The following is a 20,364-nucleotide window of genomic DNA, read 5'->3' as shown; positions in this document are numbered from 1 at the left end:
CTACTCGCTCAATATATGGATCCACTGAAGGGCATCATTAACTTGGGACGCGTCGAGTAATCGAGCAAATTTAAGATCCACGGAAGTTCTTAAACACATTTGATTGTACATCATCTAAGAATATTTACACGTATAAACATTTTTTAATGAATTTTGTTCCAAAACATTTATTGTACAATAAAATTTGTGAGCGAATAAAGTATGAATAATATTTTAAATATCTATGTTCTCAAATTTTACAATAATTATTCGGAAAATAAATTGGTTTTCTAAATAACTAAATGTTAGTTGTAGTAACATTACTAGTCTCGAATAGACAACTCAATATGTATTAGTAATTTTATAAAGACATTTATTTTTTTGTTTATGTTTTCAATCACTTTCCTCAGATCAATGAGAACACAATTTCTTGTACTTAGTTTGATCGAGAATCGATACTAAAAAAATTAATTATAAAACAGGTTAACTCAATTTTTCAGTTATAAATATTTATTTATATATCTATTTTTTTTACATAATTTAATTTGAACTAACTGTACTATTCGTCACTTTCATTTTTTCAAGTTCCATTCCCAATAGCCTTTCTTGCTCTTCATGGTTTTCCATGTCCTCTTGCTCGAAAACGTAATCGCCCATTATTTCAGGATCTTTTTCGTTTCGAACCTCATAAACTTCAGTCGCTTTTTCTTCCTGTTTATTCAAAACTGATTCTGTGGTCAATTCCTCTTGAAAAGAAGGTTCGTCCATTTCTTCGGTGGGGTACCCAACATCACCCATATCAATCCTGGAAGCTTCCCCTTGGAATCGAACCGTCCTGTACTCATCGTCGATTTCCCCTGAACCGTCTGGAACATTGTTTATTAGAACAATTCAATTTTTTCCCACTATATATATGTGACCCCAAGTAATATTAACTATAATACACGAAAATGAAAAATTGGTGAATAAATGAATAAATCTAAAAATGAAAAAAACGTTATCTAGGCATGTCTAGGTGTTAATTTTGTTATTAACTTCTTTTAATGGCAATTGTATATTTTGTGCGGTATTATAGATATAATTGGTGGTTTGTTGCATTTTTGATTGTAGTTTCATTTTATACAGAATTTCCGTATCAACAGTTTAGTCAGTCATTTTGAACAGTAGTTTCTGAATTAATTTATTCATTTCATTGAGGGTTTAGTCAAGGAGTTAAGCAACCAGGCCCACTGACGCTAAGCTAGCAGTAAAGAACATGATAAAAGAAAGATGGCAGCGTTAGTGGGCCGGGTCGTCCGAGAGGCGTCAAGAGCACGATTCGTAGATGGCCCCCCGAGAATCTGAGCCGGAAACAAGGAATCATCCTTACGCGATTAAGAATAGGCCATACGCGGTTGACACACGGGCACCTGTTCTTGGGCCAAAGCCCGCGCAGGTGCCCCTTATGCAGAGAAAGGTTGCTCGAAATGTCCCATATACTGGAAACATGTCATGCCTTGACTCCCTACAGGGAGCGTTTAGGCATTCCACCCAGTCTGAAAATGGTACTCGAGCACTGCAGCGGATTTCTGGGTCCCCTGTTCCGCTTTTTAGGGGAATTTGGGTTTTTTTATTGAATATAATATGTATTATGTGTTGTGTCTATATGTTTTGTCTGAGTGAATGTATTTATTAGCGTGAATGGCGAGGGGTGAGGGTGAAAAATAACGTCATCATCGCCCCTCGAACGTTGAGAGCGTATGAGTGTGAGTTTGGGGTCGACGGCGGAATATTTATAAAAGTACTCCGTCGATCCTAATCTAGATTAGCTTGAGATTAGGTCGGTGGAGGTATATCAAGTACTCCACCGGCCAAACGGAATGAGTGTACTGTATGGATGTATTTATGTGTATGAATGTATTTATTTGTATGAATGTAGTGTTTGAAAGGGAAAATAAAAAAAAAAGAGTATAATATTATTTCAATATATGAATCTTTCCTTTTGTTTATAAAATTAGTTTAGTTGTTTATTTCAATTTCACACCATTTGTGTAAAATGCTTAATGAAAGATCTTATACGTCTAACCACTCCTGTAAGTTATCGCATTATGTAAAAACAGTAAATAAAAATCTAATAATATTTTATATAGCTTTATTTTTTATTATTTTATTTATATATTTATTTATTTTTACGAGGGTTCGCAATAGCACACGTTATATCAATCAACGGGGTGCCGGTAAAAAAAAATTAAAAAAAAAAAAATTTATAAGTATGTCGGGTACAACTGCAGAACCGCTGGATTCGAACCCAGGACCTTTACGTTACAGTGATGAACGCCGAGTCAACGCCTAAACCGTTGCCACCACCGATGATGCCCCTACAACTTTATTCTTAAACTATGTACAGCGTTTAGTTTGTATCCATTTTCTAGGGTTACTGTTTTATTGCAATTAATATTTCCATTTGTTTATAAAAAGCATGCAAATAATTTATTTATTCTACTATCTTTTTTCTTGAAATAAACAACTGTATGCATTATCAGGAACAAGGGAACTGAAAACTCTGGAGGCATAAATAAACATTTTTTAATTATGGAATTCTTTGGTTGTATTTTTCTTGTATTTAATTTTTTTACAAGAGTTGATAAAGAAAAAAACAATAATACTCATCCTGCATAGTTTTGATCCTAAACGAAAAACGTTGAATCACATTCTTTGAGAAATTCATATCTCATAACTTTTCTTAACTTTCAAACATAAAAAACCTTTGGTTGTTTTAGTCTTTGGAAAGTTAGAAAAACGCATATTATTCTTAATGTAATTAATTTAGGTACAAATTTTTACTATATACTAGAATATAGATAAGTTTTGAGATAAGAGTATCTAGGGATGATAGGGTTTTATTTTGCAAAGTAACTAGATAAAACTTTTATAATCAAATTTAATATAATAAAAAGCGGCCTTTGTGTAATTTTCCTCAGCTTGATAATGTTGCTCAGAAACTAGAGAAATATATCATGACAAGAGAGGAACAGGGGGATTTTAAGAGGAACAGTAAATTAGATAAGCTTGCTTTTAAAGGCAGACGTTCGAGAAACCAAAAGAAAACGAAATATATATTAAAAAAGTAATTCAAAATTTTACAATGAATAACCTAGGCTGATACAGGGTCTGCCATATTTATCTGTAATATTGCAAATTAAGTTACACATTGTCAACACCCAGGGCTGTATATGTTAAAATATTTCTATTCTGTATTTCTTTAGTTATTATTGGAAAAAACTGGGAATATAAATTACATGTGTTTCTATTATTCTGAAAAGTAATTTAAATTCATCTCTTGTTTCTCAGGCCTTCGACAAAGTATGGCATGAGGGATTATTGTACAAATTAAAATTATTTTTACCCCAGGCCTATTATCTGATTATACAATCATACCTTAAAGAGAGATTTTTCGCAGCAAACCAGGATACGGAGACTTCTGGGATTGAAGAAGTGCTTGCAGGTGTGCCACAAGGGTCAATACTTGCTCCGCTGTTGCACACAATTTTTACTTCTGATATGCCCACAAATGAGAATACACTCACCGCCACATGCGCAGATGACATCGCCATATTAACAAGCCATCTCTCTTCTACACAAGCTTCACTCGTGTTACAAAACCACATATCAACAATTGAAAAATGGAGCAATCTTTGGAAAATAAAGTTTAATCCCTCAAAGTCACAACATATCACCTTTACACTCCGTCGTGAGACTTGTCCTAGTTATACAATGAACCTGTTCCTCAATCCGACAAAGTTAACTATTTAGGACTTACATTTGATAGAGGACTAACTTGTAATCCACACTCACGATTAAAAAAACAGACAATGAACAAACGATTTAAAATTCTTTATTACCTTTTCAACCGACAATCAAAATTACCATTAAAATCAAAGCTTTCGACATTCACATACCTACTCAAACCTATTTGGATGTACGGGTGCCAAGAATATGGATCGGCGAAGTATTCCAATATTCAAAGATTACAAAGTTTTCAATCCAAAATTTTAAGACAAATTGTTTCTGCCCCTTTTTATGTAAACAATAATACACTTCACAGAGATCTTCAAATCCTAACAGTTTTTTCATCCATCAAAACATATTACAGACGTTTCCATAGTAAATTACAAAATCACACCAACACACAAATACGATTACTCCATTCCCCACAATTACCCCGTAAACGTCTGAAAAGAATATGGACAAGAGACCTCTTAAATGATTAATATCATTTCATTAATCCAGAGCGGCTGCCAATGGGTCGCTTTCTCTATAACGCCCATAATGCCAAACACAATCTGAAATCTAATCTGCTGGTTGTATATAATACATGTACAGTTGTAGATACAAATAAATGAAGTAAAAAAAAATTCATCTCTTTGTTTGAAAAAAAATTGAACAATGTAAATTTGAGTATTAGGATAACTTGATTATTGATACGTACGTACACAATAGATGTAAAATCTTTAAAAAGCAAACGTTCATTCTTTTTTGAAAGATTCGTACACTTAACAGCCCTAACAAAAGATAAGTTACACTTGTTCATTTTAAGTTAAAATTTTACTGTCAGTTCTATAAGTACTACAGCATTTTCACACTGATGATTTTAAATGCTTCTGCGATTTCCACATAAGCTTCCATTTCAAATTTAAGTAAATTTCATTTTTAAGCTTGTGTAAATATACATATTCAAGGTCACGGATCTCGGCATAGTTTTAAATTTTAATTTTCATATAGATCTCTGTTTAAACTGATAAAATATGGTTTTGAAAGACAAACGTTGAAAACCGATAGCTCTTGCATATCAGGTGCGTCGTTTTAATGAATGTCTCTTCAGTTTTCACATAAAGAAGATGTTAATAACAGTGTCCTGAGTAGTTACCCTTGCGGTTCACTTGATTTCATTACTGAAATCAAAGTTCCTGAGCCATGGCTCAATGAACAGTTCTTATTTTACATTAAGGAACCTATTGCTTATGTGATAAATTATTAAAATCAAAATCCTAAAGTAAAAAGTAAAATACGAAATTGCACGTCATTGTTCATGTCCAAAAGATCATCTAAAAACACCCCAGTCACGTATGATTTCTACAAGGGTATGAAATTATGTAATTAATGGTTTTCTGTTTCAATATCAGATTATTATGATATATAATTCAATAATTTTAAATAACCTTACCAAACATGCGTTCTTCTAAATCGCCTCCACCAGGAACCAGAGACGTCAAATATTGCGTTCTCCTGCATATAAAACAGAATTGGTATTTTGTGTTTTTATAAAATATAGCTATTATTTATATAATACATTTTTCGTTACACGATTATCCAACTTTTTTAGTTTATTCGCCCCTACTTTATCTGCGTTCATCTTTCAGAAAATAAGATTTTATTGTAATTGAAAAATTTACATTTGGATGTATAAAGTTTAGCTTGTAGCAAAATACAATTTTAACTTTAAACTTTTAAATCCTTTCAGTCAGCTTGTCAGTTGTTTCGTTTGTATTTATTACAGACGTTCCTTTTAAAGAAAACCAAATCCCTTTTTCAAGAAAATCACTGATTTGATAAGAAATCCTGACGAAAATAGGGTAATTACCAAAAAGTAAAACAAAAGTGTGCAGAAAATATTGCATTTAAAATGAATGTGTCATAACAAAAAATTGTCAATTTAAAATATAATACATAACAACGATATTCCATCTTGGTACGCTCATTAATTATGCAAGTAAAATCAAAAAATATTTTTGCTATGTGCTACACTTCAATGACCATTATTGGTATAAGTGTAGAAAGAACACTCATGAAATATTTAACTTAACTTAAAGCGCATGTATTATACCATCTCGTAGACTGTGTCCTGGTTTTGCAAGTATTTCGAGGTTACTGTTTTTTTGTTTTTTCGAGGGTTCCCAACAGCAGAGGCCATATAAGCCCTCAGGGTGCAGGTTTTGTGGAAAATACAAAACAATTGTAAGTATGTCGGGTTTGAATGCAGGGCCACTGGATTCGAACCCGGGACCTTTACCTTACAGGGATGAGCGACGTATCAACAACCAAACCGTTGCGGCCACTAAAGCCCCCTACTTTGTTATATGTCAGTGAATTAGTTTGTTACCAACAAAAAGAGATAGTATGCAAATTTTATTAAATTATTAAATAAATGGTAAAATTTGGAAAAACCTAAAGCCGAATTCAGTAAAATCGGCCATAAAAATTATTTATGAAAAAAAATCGGATGGTTTTAACTACTTAAATAAGAATTCATTAGATGTCGTGGTCCGATTGGCCAAATATCATCTTTCAATTAATTGAAAAATAGCAAAAAGCAGGGAAAATTCAAAAGGTGGGGTTGAGATGGAAAGTTAGTGTCCGAGAGGGTCGAAGTCACGATAGGTCAAGTGGTAGAGCTGCGGCGTATTTAGCCGAAGGTCGTGGGTTCGAATCCCGCTCGTAACACTGATTGTTTTATCTCAACCCATACCTCAAATAAAGAATAATTAAATACGAATATTTATACAGAACAAAAAATAGATTTTTGGCTGTATTAGCCTTGTGGATTTTTTTCCATAATCAGTGTTCCAGTTAAGAATTTATAACTTCTCTCGACTTTATTTAATCACCAAGTTATTACAACCGTTGGAAAGCTGCATTTCTCATATTTTGCTTAGATTGCCTTATGGTGTTTTCTTATAGGTTCAGGGCCTATATATATTTTTCCAGATAATCCTCTGGCCTGTGGGTCTGCTTTTTCGTTACCCAAAAGTCGTGTGTAAATTGCAAAGTCATACTTACTTTTGCTTTGATTTTTTTGGATACAGATTCAAATGAACTATCATCCTGTTGCTGTTAGGCTGTACGGTGGTTGTATGGTATGATGGCTGTTTATAGCGAGTCTTCCTTCCATGCGGATAAACCTGGCCTAAAAATGAAAAACAATAAAATTCACTTTATGACTACAATCATAGTTGCTGCTCACCATGCTCTACTTCTCGTGTCACCGGGTAAATATCTAGCAAGATTTTAAGAGGCTTTTGTCTTTTATCTGGTCTCGAAGTTGATAGTGTTTCGAAAGGATGAAAAATAGCCTGGGTGATCTGCGTCTGGGACGGTATTGTGGCGGAATCCTTTGGAATTGTCGTTGGCCGGACGATTTTGTTGGAAAATCTAAACATGAAAAATGTTTTTGTTTTATATATGATCATTTACCACTTCAATCTGATTTGAATAATGTTTCAAATTTTTTCCGAGCTCAGTGGTATTTGCTTATTACTCCTCTTAGATACAAATTCTCATATATTTAGTAATGGATGAATGTTTCAAACAATATTAAATGAGTAAATTGGAGATTCTATGAAGTGTGTGTTTGGATTTTCGTTGTCGAGGAAATTCCTCATCAAATTGAAGGAACAATTTAATAAAGAGTAATATTTCTACACCTATTGATAACTTCTGTATTGCCACGATTTTACATTTAGTGCATATTCTAATTCATCAGAATGTTGTAATAATAATTAGTGTGTCCATTTTTTTTAGATCAATAGTTAGTAATAGTTGCAGACGTGTATGGACTTTTTGAACGTTTTGATATAATTTTATTAAACATTAATAAGCTTGGCATAATAAAAAATGTATCATATTGCCCAGCTAAGATAAATTAGAATAGTAGAAGTGGATAACTAGTTGGTAAGCAGAGTCGATAAAAAATTCGTTGACAAGGCACTTTCATATTTTTAAATATTACCTAGGTCCAGTGTCGAAATCTGATGAAAAAGAGGCGAGGTTGTTTATCTCTGAGGGATGCGACGGTTTATAATGTTTGAGTGGGTCTGAAGCATACGGTTGCCCGTTCAACGACGGATTTTGCGGGTTTTGGTTGAAATTTAATTCCTCATAGTCGTCATCTGGCGTTTTTAAGTACACCCCTGTGAATTTGACCGCCGGCCGTCCGTCGGGACCGATGATCAGGTGAGGCGTCTTGTGTACGTAGCCGATAACGTCCTGAACCCTCTTGAAATCGTGTGTGTTCTTGTAGTTCTCCAATTGAGGATATAGATCGGAATAGTGGTGTGGGGTAAAAAAATGTTGTTTCCCTTTTTGCCGTTTCTGGACTTCCATGGTTTTGCCTCGTCTAGAAACAACGATGTCGCCGTATAAGTCAGTTTCTTCCTCTTCCCCTTCTGGGAACTTGATCTTGTTGTTTCGCTCTTCGGGAAACTTAAAAGCTTTTACATGCTCTCTCTGCTCTAGTGTGCTTTCGTCGATTTTCCGATCAATCATCGTAGTTTTTGTAGTTTGAGAAAGAATATTTGACTCATTTGATCGTTCCCATGCTTTTTTTCTCAAAGCTTCTATTTTGTTGTTCGATCTACTTTGAGTGATGCTTAGAGTAGTAAAGCAAATCTGCAACAATTAAAAATATGAAATATAACATAACTGATCGACTCAGAACATAACATTCTAACAATAGTAAAGCATAAGTCATAAATAATATCCTATGTTCTTTCAATTTTTTTATGCTTACTAAATAGTTTTCGCAGTATATGCTGAGGTGCTAGTTGTTAATATAAAGTCCAATTGTTAAAGTATTGGTAATATTTTTAAATATTAATAGTGCTATACTTACTAGTTTCTAATACAAAAGTTTTTCAAAGGATTTTTTTTCTTACGAGAGTATGCAATTACGAGGTTATATGAACCCTCGGAGCCTGTGTTTTTGAAAATAAAAAAGCCCATTCGTAATTACGACAGGTTAGAATAAAAAGCCACAGGATTCGAATCCTGAACGGCTACGGACGCCGACAAAACAAATACTATTGTTATAAAAAATGATAACTACTACCCGCGTTTCACATTCACATATTTTTTCTGTTTATCGGCTAAACATAAAATCATGGATAGGTAGCCTAACCCGTCCATAACTCTATATTTATCAAACCTAACCTAATCACTGCCTAATCCTAACTTACCTGCAGTTATTTTCAAACCTCAGCTCTACCTAAGATATCCGTCATTAACCTAACCTTACCAAAACTCTAACTAACCTATCCATTGTCAACCTAATCTTCTAACCGCCTTTCCCTGCAAAATATGGTCGTACAAAACAAATTTGTATAACAAAGCCCAAAGCATATCCACGTTAAAAATAATTAATTAACGTTAATATATAACATTAACTGTGAACCTTATTGACCTGAAGCAGAAAAATATTGATGACAAAATGGTAAGGTAAGTCAGTCGCATAATCATCACATCAAAAAACCCATTAATGTATATTTATAAATAAACAGATCATAAGGATTACATTTAAAATATGTCGCAACTTTGACGACAACTTCGTTATGCCCATTTGGAATTTCGCGCCCAAAAAATTATAGTTTGAATGTTACGGGTCAGAAAAATTCGAATTTATTTTGTAACGTGAACCTCTTACTTTATTACTATAAATATTATTTTGGACTCCACCGTGTTACAGAAAATTTGTGTTAATAATGGTTGACTGGGTTGCGCCTGTACGCATAAAAATTTCATCAAATCATTAGGCATTACTGAAGTTTAAATCGTAGAATTGTTCGATATAATTTATTATTACCCACGGATTATCAGATTTCAAAACAGGTATGCCCTGATCTAATTTTAGAAAAATAATTTTGTGATTTATCGGGAGTTTTCGAATGTATTGTTGCTTGTAATAATATCACAATTAGGAGGAGGTGAGGGAGTGATTTGCAGGTCGTCGGGATCCTCTGTGCTGGAGGGTGACTTGGCTAGATTGCTATTCGAGATCATCCTCGGATTAGCCTGAACCTGTTCAGTCAGGGCTCGTAAACCCCTTTAATTTTTGCCAACAATATTTGATTTCTGACTTATACTGTCGACTGAATTTTTACAATTGTCTCAATTCCATATCATTCGGACCCTATTACTTTTTATAGGCCATTTTGCCCATGACCGGACATTACCGTATGTGTAGTGATGATGTTTATGCAAATAGAACAAATAGAAATTTCATTTGGACAACCCTTTTTTTGATAGGCGAGGTAAAATGTGGAGGGATGTGAATTCTGGATTCGGCCATGTTTCCGTAAATACATGTCAAAGTTAAGGTAAACAGTTGAAGAAGTACCAGGAAATCGATTGTAGGATGGATTATCCGGATTACAACGAATTATTACAAAACAATTTTATCTCATCTCCATCATACCTTTCTTAAAGATTATTTATGATTTACTCATGCAGTTATTTACAGATTACGTAAAAAAGTTGCTGAGAATTAAACGCTCTGTACCAGTTTTTTTCACATTAACTCCACCTGTTTGCGACCAACGGAGGTGGAAATAGAGAGTGTATAAAAGATTAAGGAAAAATAAAATAAAAAGAACAATCCTCAGTTACAAATGAATTATAATTGAAATGTAAATATTAATATTTTTTCCACCAATTAAAGAAAAATATTAGCTAACTTAAAAGTATTTCTTTGACCAGCTTTAAATTTTATTCTCAAAATCTCTTTAACTCAGTTTCCGGTTGGAGGTGTTTCTGACTTCTTCCTTGTGTTGCGGTTCACGAGGACAAAATAGTTTGACGCCCGATTGTAGTCCTGGTTTCCCGGGAATTTCTCCGCCACCGCTGAACGCCAGTGCGAAATTTACCACTAAAAGTAGCAACTTTATTTGTACAGTAACACTATGTCCCGAAAATCTTCTATATCTCCGGCAAAAATAACTCTAAAATACCATAAAACAAATATTTCAACGATCATTAAATAAAAAATTAATTAGGCCAAAAGTATTGTCTAATTAAATGATAACTAAATTTGAAATTTTTCCAAGAAGCTGCTCAAGTTGTACATGTCAAAATATTCATTTTCCAAATAGTTTTCACTAAGATGAACATTCACGATGAAAAGTAAAATGAATTAATTTTGGCAGTAGATAATAAGGCTTGTTTTATTTATAGGGATTAAAATTATTGTAACGTCATCAAGGAGGTCTTTGATGGCACGAGTGAGGTTTGGACATAAAAAAGAGCTTAGTCCGATATTCTTTTGGTTATCCTCCCAACAAACAGAACTGGGATGTTCATAAAAAATGCTAGATGAAAAAAGAATGTTTTTATGACCGAAAAGAGAAATCCGATTTTTATCGGACAATGCTCCTTTGAAAAAAGCGAAAAACGAAACACTCAGCATTGTGTTCGTTCAATAGACAGCGATTGAATCATACGTAGATATTGTATTAAATTTTCGTTGACTACTTACATTCTTAGTAAAAAACATTACTGTCTGGGAGGTTAAAAGAAGATTCTAAGCAATTAATATCAAGTTTATAGGAGCAAATAACGTATATAGTACAATTATGTTATAAATAATTTATTACAGAAATATCAAAAATCTTTATAGCATTCAGTAATGTGGAATGAAGTAAGATTTTTTTTTAAAATTTATTTTCCTTTCCACGATTTGTTATAAAGTAAATTATTAATGAAAATTTATTTTCGTGCCAATTTATTTTGATTTAATAATCATCACGGCTACAGAAATAATTGTATATTTGATACAAGATAATTTAAATAATATTTACATTTTACATCTGTTCACAGAGATTTATAGTTTAAAATTTCATAGATTTTAATTTTATAATGTTCGGAATTAATCTCGCACTACAACACTACAAAAGGCTTTGTTTTTAAAACAGCAACTCTTCATTTATACCTTGATAACAAATCGTGGAAAGACGAACTAAATGAACATCTGAACACCTATATCATATGTAAATACCCACAGCTATAAGTAAATACACACTACCAAAATAAATAAGAAAACGTGAAAATATACCAAAAACGTATAAGACATTTTAGGTTTACAGTTTAGGACAGTCGTATTATTCAATCATATAAGAAATTGTATGATAATAACTTTGTAAATGGTTTAACTATTTTAGAGACATTAACTTTTTCAATATACGCCAATACAGTACGTATTGGTAATTTCGTAATGTACGTCAAAAACAAAAAGCATTCGTCTTTCTTCAATGTTTGTTCGAGTTAAGCAGAAAAGTTGCCAACACAACGGTAATCATAGAAGGGACAACATAGCGCCCTAAGTAATTCGGTTATACCATTTTGCACGACAGATCCGCAATGCAGTTTAATCGTTTTAGACTCCTCGTATTAGTCGCGGTTTTAGTAGTTAATTATTATTTAATTTATTGCAAGCTAAAAAACAGATCAAAATAATTTTTTATATTTAATAAATAAATAGGTCATTTGCGNTAATTAATAAATAAATATTATATTTAATTTGGAATTCAAAAATAGATCAAACTTAGGGTAATAAAATTTGTCTTTTCTTTGTTCAACCACCTTTCCGCCATTCAAGATGGAGACCATACCGGCAGACCACGGCCAATTTATTAAAATTAAAACCTATGAAAAGGGTAAATGCTTCTTTAACAGGATTTATTTAAGAAGCGCGCATAAAGGAAGCGTCACTTTTCTTTTTTTCTTAGAACAATTTCATTTTAAATATACTACAAATAAGCTTCCTTTCCTGCGAAATAAGAAAATACCGCGCTAGCCTCTTCTATTTTTATATAATTTTCCAGAATATATAATATAAATATTAATAAATAAATAAGTAAATAATAAATAGACGATATGTAAATGAAGTATTTCTATATCATTTGATTACACAGAAAATAAATAATTTTATTAGATGTTATGTGAAGTTATGTATCTGTAATTTTAATTAATACACACAATATCTAACAAAATTATTTTTTGGATGCTTTGATATTGTTACAGTATCCCATTTCTCACAATATCACTTTATTTTTCTCACTACTCAGAAAGCTATAGAAGTGATATATTCAACTTACAAATAAAACAGTAGCAGACAAGCAGGCGATCACAAGCAGGACTTTAGATGCTGGTTTCATGCGCGGTTTGGGCACGTCTCGGAACACGCCAAAACTTCTGCTGCTTCCTAGCCGATCCATTTCTTCCCATCTGCTTCTTTCTGACATATTTATGGCATTATGCCGTCTGCCGAGCTGCTATTGTTCGTTCTGTGTTAGTTCCCAAAAGTTACTCACTGTTTAAATAGTCAGATTCAATCAAATATAAAAACCACAATTTATTAATGTTCTAATCTTCACCTGTTGTGTATGACGAACTAGTGGTTACACACGATTCTGTAATTACAAAATCAAAAACACTGCAATCAAAATTTAATGATATGATTTTATGTAGGGTTCCTTATCTTATCTTCGTAGAGGTAATTAGACAAGTGAAAAAAAGAATAAATGCTGGGTTCACCTAGCTTTCGACAACTTATATTGCTTTCATGAGGGCTTTCAGAAGGATGAAGACAACGATTAACATGGAAAACTATTGTGCAAGCGTTTTGGGTTTAAGGTTTAGAGTACATGGCCAGCATAATATATTTTTGACGGTGAAAACAGACATCTCGCTAAAAATCGATATGACTAAAGGTCCAACTATTTTTGTTCTGACTAGCAATTTATTTCAGGTAGTTTTGTGATCACAAAGAATATTTACAGATTTACAGTTAAACTGTTTTTTTTTTAAATATTTAAACTAAAACTACAACTATTTAGAGAAGCTATGTACAAAGGATAAAAATTAATGAGAGAGAGAGAGAGAGAGAGAGAGAGAGAGAGAGAGAGAGAGAGAGTGGGAGAGTGACGACGGGGGATGTCTGTTTTCAACCTTAAACGCTTTTAGCATAATTTTCCATGCTAATCGTTTTCTTGAACCTTGGGAAAGCCCTGATGATGGCACTATAAGATGCCGAGGGCTAGATGAACCCAGCATTTAGTCTTTTGTCACCTGTCTAATGACCTCTACAAAGATTGGAACACTACGTAGATTATCTGCAAGTCGACCAACGAACACCATATCAAATATGATTTTGGGGGCCGCGGTAGCCGAGTGGTTAAGGCGTCAGACTCTCGGCTAGTAGCTCCCGCGGTCGTGGGTTCGATCCTCACAGTCGCCTCTGGACATTTTCTGACGCCTAAGGTGACCGGTGGTCGCAATTGAAAGAAAATGACACGGCACTAATCAATAGAAGGAGCGGGATCAGATCTCAACGACCCTGAATTTGGTCCCAACCCCCTTCAAAAATGAGTTTCTTCGATGGAAGAACACCGGCACACCGAGGGCTCAAATTCACACTTGTGTTGCGAGTTACAGTTCCTGGTATGCATTGCAAAAAAATGTGATTTTAGATTAACGAAATTAAATTAAATTATTTTTCAAAATTGGAACATACTCTCTTACAGTGATCCTGTATTTACTTACAATTTAAAAATGAACTGCTTGGTTAAAGGTGTGAATATGCATGTCAATATTTTATTTACCTATATGTTTAACAACCAAGTAATGACAAATAAAAATGTGTTTTTCACAAGATATATTTATATTGTGTACTCATAAAATGTTAATACTTCAGAACGATACAAATAAGTGTTGTTCTTTAGTCGATTTGATTCTATGAATATCAACCAGTCTTCAAGATTTTGCTTCATTAGTTCGCCATTTAGTGTTCGATAATGCAGAAATGCTTGTGAATGTAAGATAAGACCTTACTCATGTTTATCAGCACAAACAGCGCTCAGACCTTTTTTAGAGCTTCACATCGCAAAAATAAGTCCGGAATATCCTGCCAAGATTAGATCCTCACGATTTCACAGAGGCCAAAACAGTTGCGGTACCAATTTTCTGCAAATTCTAATTATAACTAATATAGTATGATTGATACCTGATGAAAGGTAGTTTTATTTTTAATCGAGAAACTAATAAATATGTATAATTTGAAAATTACCTTGTGGAAATCAAACAATATGGTATTTTGGCTCTTTGGGCTATTTGTAGATGTGTTTATTCTTGCATACTTCTTTCAATTGCTATGTTCTTGGATAGTAGGTATTAATTTTACAATTTACTCTCAAATCAATACTTCTGTTTAGGATAAATGATTTTTTTAAATTATAAAATTTGTTGTGAATTTATATAGCGAACCAGACTTTTCCACCTATTACTCTTTAAAAATTTCAATTATTAGGAATATATATATATATATATATATATATATATATATATATATATGACCATTATTGCCAATACAAAAACTACCAAAATGTCTCCGTGATAAGGCAATACAAAGATTGAGAGAACAACATTTAAACAAAACAAACTAAAAATAAACAAGAATGTTTTGCTGATTTTTTTGTAAATTAATACCTTTTAAAATTCAACTATTTAGAATTAAATTTATATTTAAAATTACTTAATTAGTTAACTACCTTTAATTTCTATTCAACCAGACTCGATGTAAATTTTGTAGCGACCTGTAAATTGAAGCAGTTAGCTGGGTAGATATCCTTTTCATGAGTAATTTGATGCTTATTTTCTACTGGCCATAACTGATAGGATGACATGATCGCAAATGATATATCAATTTAAACAAAAATTTAAGCTTTTATGTTACAAATGAGAAAATTATAACAAATGAAACAATTTTTAAAGCTGAAAAATGATTTTAAAAAAGACAGATAAATAATAAATCAACTAATTCTCTTTGTTCACGCCTTTAAAATCGTTCGTCTACTTTAAACTTAGTCACGACTTATTTATCGATAAGATTGGAAAGGGAAAGCTGTTCCATTTCTCAGATTTAGACTCACTTGAGTCAGGATGCTAATCTGAGATTCATATGTAACCTTTTGGCCGCGTGTAACTTCAATAAACTTTCTGTCAACTAAACAATGAATCTTTTCTTCGTTGACTATAAATTACATTTTTAAAAAATGAGAGAAGAAAAGAAGGCAAAGTTTATTTCTACATGACTTTTTGACAAACATTTTATCGAGTGAGGTGTCAATGTAGAAAAAAAAATTTTGTTTTTACATTATAACATTTTTATATGATATTAAAGAAAGTCGAAAGAGTTAATGTAAAATCTATACATCGATCTATATATCTACAAGAAGTCAAAAAAGAATAATAATCCCTTTATTCAATCTGTCTTTGTATTGCATCGGACAAACCCATTCGGACATTGTACACTTTTTTAATAATTACATATTACTATTTAGTTACATTTTAATAATAATTACAATCAGTTTAGGTAAGTATAATCTAATGATACACATAAAACAGTGTTTAATACCATTTTCAAACATCAATTCTACTTGTTTTATTATCGATCTCATTTCCCTTTTTCACGAGTATGGTAAGTTTGTTAATTGGTTGTGCTGTAGGTAAACTGATGTTAGATATAGATCTATAAAAACAGAAAGAGAGAGAGTTTGGGGAAAAGTGATGAGGTTTAGAGAACATTCTGAAAATACTACAGCTTCCACAACATTGCGAGATAAACTATAACAAAACCGTAAAACTTTTTTTAAATTTTGACTTAGTAGAAAACAGAAAGGAAATACACTGCGTAAAGAAGGGAAGAGGGAGACATGAAGAAAAAGAGAGATAAAAGAGAGAGAGAGAAAGAGAGAGAGAGAGAGAGTGAGATCGACAGAGAGAGAGAGAGAGAGAGAGAGAGAGAGAGAGAGAGAGTGAGAGAGAGAGAGAGAGAGAGAGAGAGAGAGAGAGAGAGTGAGAGAGAGAGAGAGAGAGAGAAAAGACACAACTGTATTTAAATAATTTGGTTGGTAATTAAGTTCAAATATGAGAAATTTAATTCAAATGTCTTCTACTTAAAAAGAGAGAGAGAACAATAAATGAATAGTGAAATATTGAAAAACATAGGTAGAAGGCGACAACAAAAAATTTTTAAAAAATTGAAAAAAATAAAGAAATTAGAAAAGGAGTGAGAGAATATAAAGAAAGGAAAATAAACATAGTATTTGAGAATTGAAATATAAAGGTAGTATTTGAGAGCGAATGTGGCACAGAAAAAAAGTTAGCAAAACTGAGTGAATGAAAATAAAATAAAAAACGTAAAACAAAAATATAAGAGAGATACAAAATTGATGTAGATAGATACAGATAGATAGATAGAGAGAGAGAGAGAAAGAGAGAGAGTGAGTGAGTGAGAGAGTGAGTGAGTGAGTGTGTGTGTGTGTGTGTGTGTGTGTGTGTGTGTGTGAGAGAGAGAGAGAGAGAGAGAGAGAGAGAGAGAGAGTGAGAGAGAGTGAACAAGGAACAGAGTATTTTTTTATCTCTCAAATTAGCACTATTTCTAATGTAAGTTTAATAAAAAAATTATATTATAGATAGATAGATAGATAGATAGATAGATAGATAGATAGATAGATAGATAGATAGAGAGTTTGAGAGAGAGAGAGAGAGAGAGAGAGACAGAAAGAGAGTGAGACAGACAGAAGACAGAAAGACAAAAATGAAGAAAGAAGCAATTTTCAATTTTATCCGCAACAAACAAATTTTTTATGGGTTAACGTTTAAAATTTAATTTTTGTTTTTTTATTTTATTTTATATACTACTGTGTATGCATTATAATCATCCAGCAAATGCGATTTAAATTTGACATGGGGCAATAATTAGTATTATTGAGAAAAGCAAGACCTTAAATAAAAAGAATAATTCATTCAAATAATTGTACAGAAAGCTACCCATTGGCAGCCGCTCTGAATTAATAATTTACGAGGTATTTTTAAAAATTTTAGATGAGGGACCATGAGTTGCCTCCAGTAAATTTGGTCTAATAAACGTCGACAAATTTTATGATGTTAAATTAACTGGTAAATGTTATTTATTATTTTATTATTTATTTAGATTTATTATTGAACTTTCAATAGAAGGATTATTATACATACTATTTTTTTAAACTTAAATTTAAACTTTGTATAACATATATATTATTTTTAGATCGTATTTTTTCCAAATTTTCAAATATATTATAGTTATTAAAAGCAAAGAGAATTTAAAATCGCTGACATCACAAATGGCTTCCTTTTTATAGATTTTATTACTATTATAGAAATAAATTAAAACAGAAACAATTGGTTTATTATATACATTTTGAAAACTGAATGAAAAGCACAATTGAAGATCAGTTAAAAATGTTAGACTAGAGCCTACGTAACATTTTCGTTCGACATGGATAAAAACAAAAGCTGAAATATAAACAGACTAAACACTCCCAAATAAACAATGACATCCCGACCAGTTTGTTTTACTATACAAAAGAATGTGTTACCGTTTGATATAAATTGAATAATACCAAATACTTAGATAAAATCAATTTCTAGTTTTTAAATTTTTAGTTATCAGACATCCATGTTGTCGTTACTCAAATCATGTACACTTCCCTTGAACATATTAGAAGTACAACAACATAAAAATTATTCACAAAATTGGCATCAAAACCGAGAAAAAAAGTTAATAAAAATGTTTTGACAAAAATAAAGACAGTGGTTATTATGTTTAAAAATTTAGTTTCCCAATTTATTTAATCATTTTGAAGCTTGGTTGTTTAGAGAAATTAAACTTTTCTTTGTGAAAAAAACTTTTTTTTTTTAAATGTAACAAGATTGATAAATTTTGTTAACTTACTCTTGATCCGATGAGTGTTCGATGCGAGGTGACAGGCGTTGAACTGAAGTACGTGTGATGCCGACTTGGCACGGTAAACGCTCTGTTTCCTTTCGGCGGCCCGGGCTTAATTGCTTTTTGACTCTTCCCCTCGCCGCTGGCAATTTTCTCTTCACGCTTTGAAAATCTGTCTGAGGGAAAGCATCTGCGGTGGAATATCAGAATTGAAAAGGAAAAGGCGGACAAAAGAGGACGGAAAGATGACTTTTTGTTTATATACCTACGGCTATACGAAGCGAATTCTAGCAAAGATGATAGATCTGAACGTATGTTCTTTGAAGAGATGAGTATCATGGAAAAGGTAATTATTTGTAACATAAACGGACCCTAAAGGTCTAATATCTTTCCCGTCTCGGTTATTTTGTTGCTGTGATCTCCCGCGGGCTAGTAATTTTAAAAGCAATTAATCCATGTATGAAAGTCGGGATCAAAGACAATAAATGTAAAAGTGTGTCAGTGTCTCATGAGACCACTGGACGGATGCAAATTATTAAATTTAGTCTGGAGATAGAGCGTGGCTAACATGATTTCTCGCCTCGGTTCATGGATAATAATCATCATCAGTGAAAAGCCTGAAAAAATTGAAGCTTTTTGATTATGAAACCTGATACAAGAATATTTTTGGTTCCACAAACAGTTATAAATATGGAATGCAAATCATTTATGACTTGTATCAAGTTACAATAATACTGATAAGTAAAATTGTTGAAAGCAATTAATATTTACTAAAATCTGCTAATGAAAACCCCGTTCGAATTAGTTCAGTAATGAAATAAAACGAGCAATAGACTTATGAATTGGGTTTAACTGAAACGGTAAACAGTTTGGTCAAATTACTACACTTTTTAATAAAAATGGTCTTTAACTGATTACTGATTTAAATAAGCTGAAATCTGCAAGCACGTGTACAGACATAAACACGTGTGTAAAGGTGAGCCTATCTCTGGCAGTCCATCGGCAATTCCAACATTTGTTATTTGCAATAAATTAACTATCAACCAAAATTGGTCAAAACCAAATCCACTCACTCTTAAATACAGTTTTCTCATTTACATACTATTCACTCAGTTAGGGTTAGGGATGGTTAGGGTGCTCGTAGAGTACTCGACATTTCTCGACCGTCCGCTACAAACTAGGGGTATTCACGATCTTTGTGTTAACCCTATTAAGTCTGTTCGTTCCTGTTAGATCAAAAAAAATTATGACGTAGACTTGAAAGAATCGACTAGTTAACATTGCTCGATTTAACAGGCGTGGGCCAATGCTAGAAGTTAAGTCGAAAACGTAGTCACATTGCTATCCGTTTAGGCGTAGGCAACCAACATGGCAACCATGAATTTAACAGCTGTTTTTTGTTAACACGTATTTTTATTCTCAAATACACATTAATTAAATTAGACCAATACATTTCTTTTGTTAATTTCTGACCTCTCCTTATACGCTCCTTCATAATAGATATATCCCCTACCCTATAAAGTTATAGGCTGTTAGACGTTAAGATACAAGTAGTTATGTCGGCAAGAATTGAAGCGTGTCGTTTGTCACTTTTCGAGTGCATAGATAACATTTTGAATTAAAGAGTTGATTAAATTTCCTTTTTTATTAACTTCTGTCATATTACAATTTTACACAAACACTAATTAATCTTACAATCATCGTGAATACGCCTACTATGTAACTAATATAATAGGGTAAATGGAGAACTGAATATTCAGCCATCTACTGTCCCACACTACTCATTCACACCAAAAAATACGTTCACTCATAAC

General features: G+C 32.5%; 1 protein-coding gene across 1 annotated transcript; it reads right to left on the bottom strand.

Moving 5' to 3' along the window:
* Positions 1 to 18,587, bottom strand: LOC106668986. The gene is made up of 10 exons (XM_024229805.1): positions 18,557 to 18,587; positions 13,158 to 13,193; positions 12,879 to 13,093; positions 7,745 to 8,403; positions 6,980 to 7,167; positions 6,796 to 6,922; positions 5,183 to 5,244; positions 535 to 845; positions 381 to 437; positions 1 to 114 (listed from the first exon to the last, which is right to left on the bottom strand). Exons 3-10 carry the CDS (start codon positions 13,023 to 13,025, stop codon positions 1 to 3), a joined length of 1,665 nt encoding a protein of 554 aa, XP_024085573.1. The 5' UTR covers positions 13,026 to 13,093; positions 13,158 to 13,193; positions 18,557 to 18,587.
* Positions 18,588 to 20,364: the final 1,777 nt, after the last annotated feature.

The sequence above is a fragment of the Cimex lectularius genome, unplaced genomic scaffold (genome assembly GCF_000648675.2).
Source record: "Cimex lectularius strain Harlan isolate CLEC.00 unplaced genomic scaffold, Clec_2.1 scaffold247, whole genome shotgun sequence".
Taxonomy (NCBI): Eukaryota; Metazoa; Arthropoda; class Insecta; order Hemiptera; family Cimicidae; genus Cimex; species Cimex lectularius.
The sequence above is the reverse complement of the archived record's forward strand: the minus strand, read 5'-3'. Positions and strand labels throughout refer to the sequence as shown.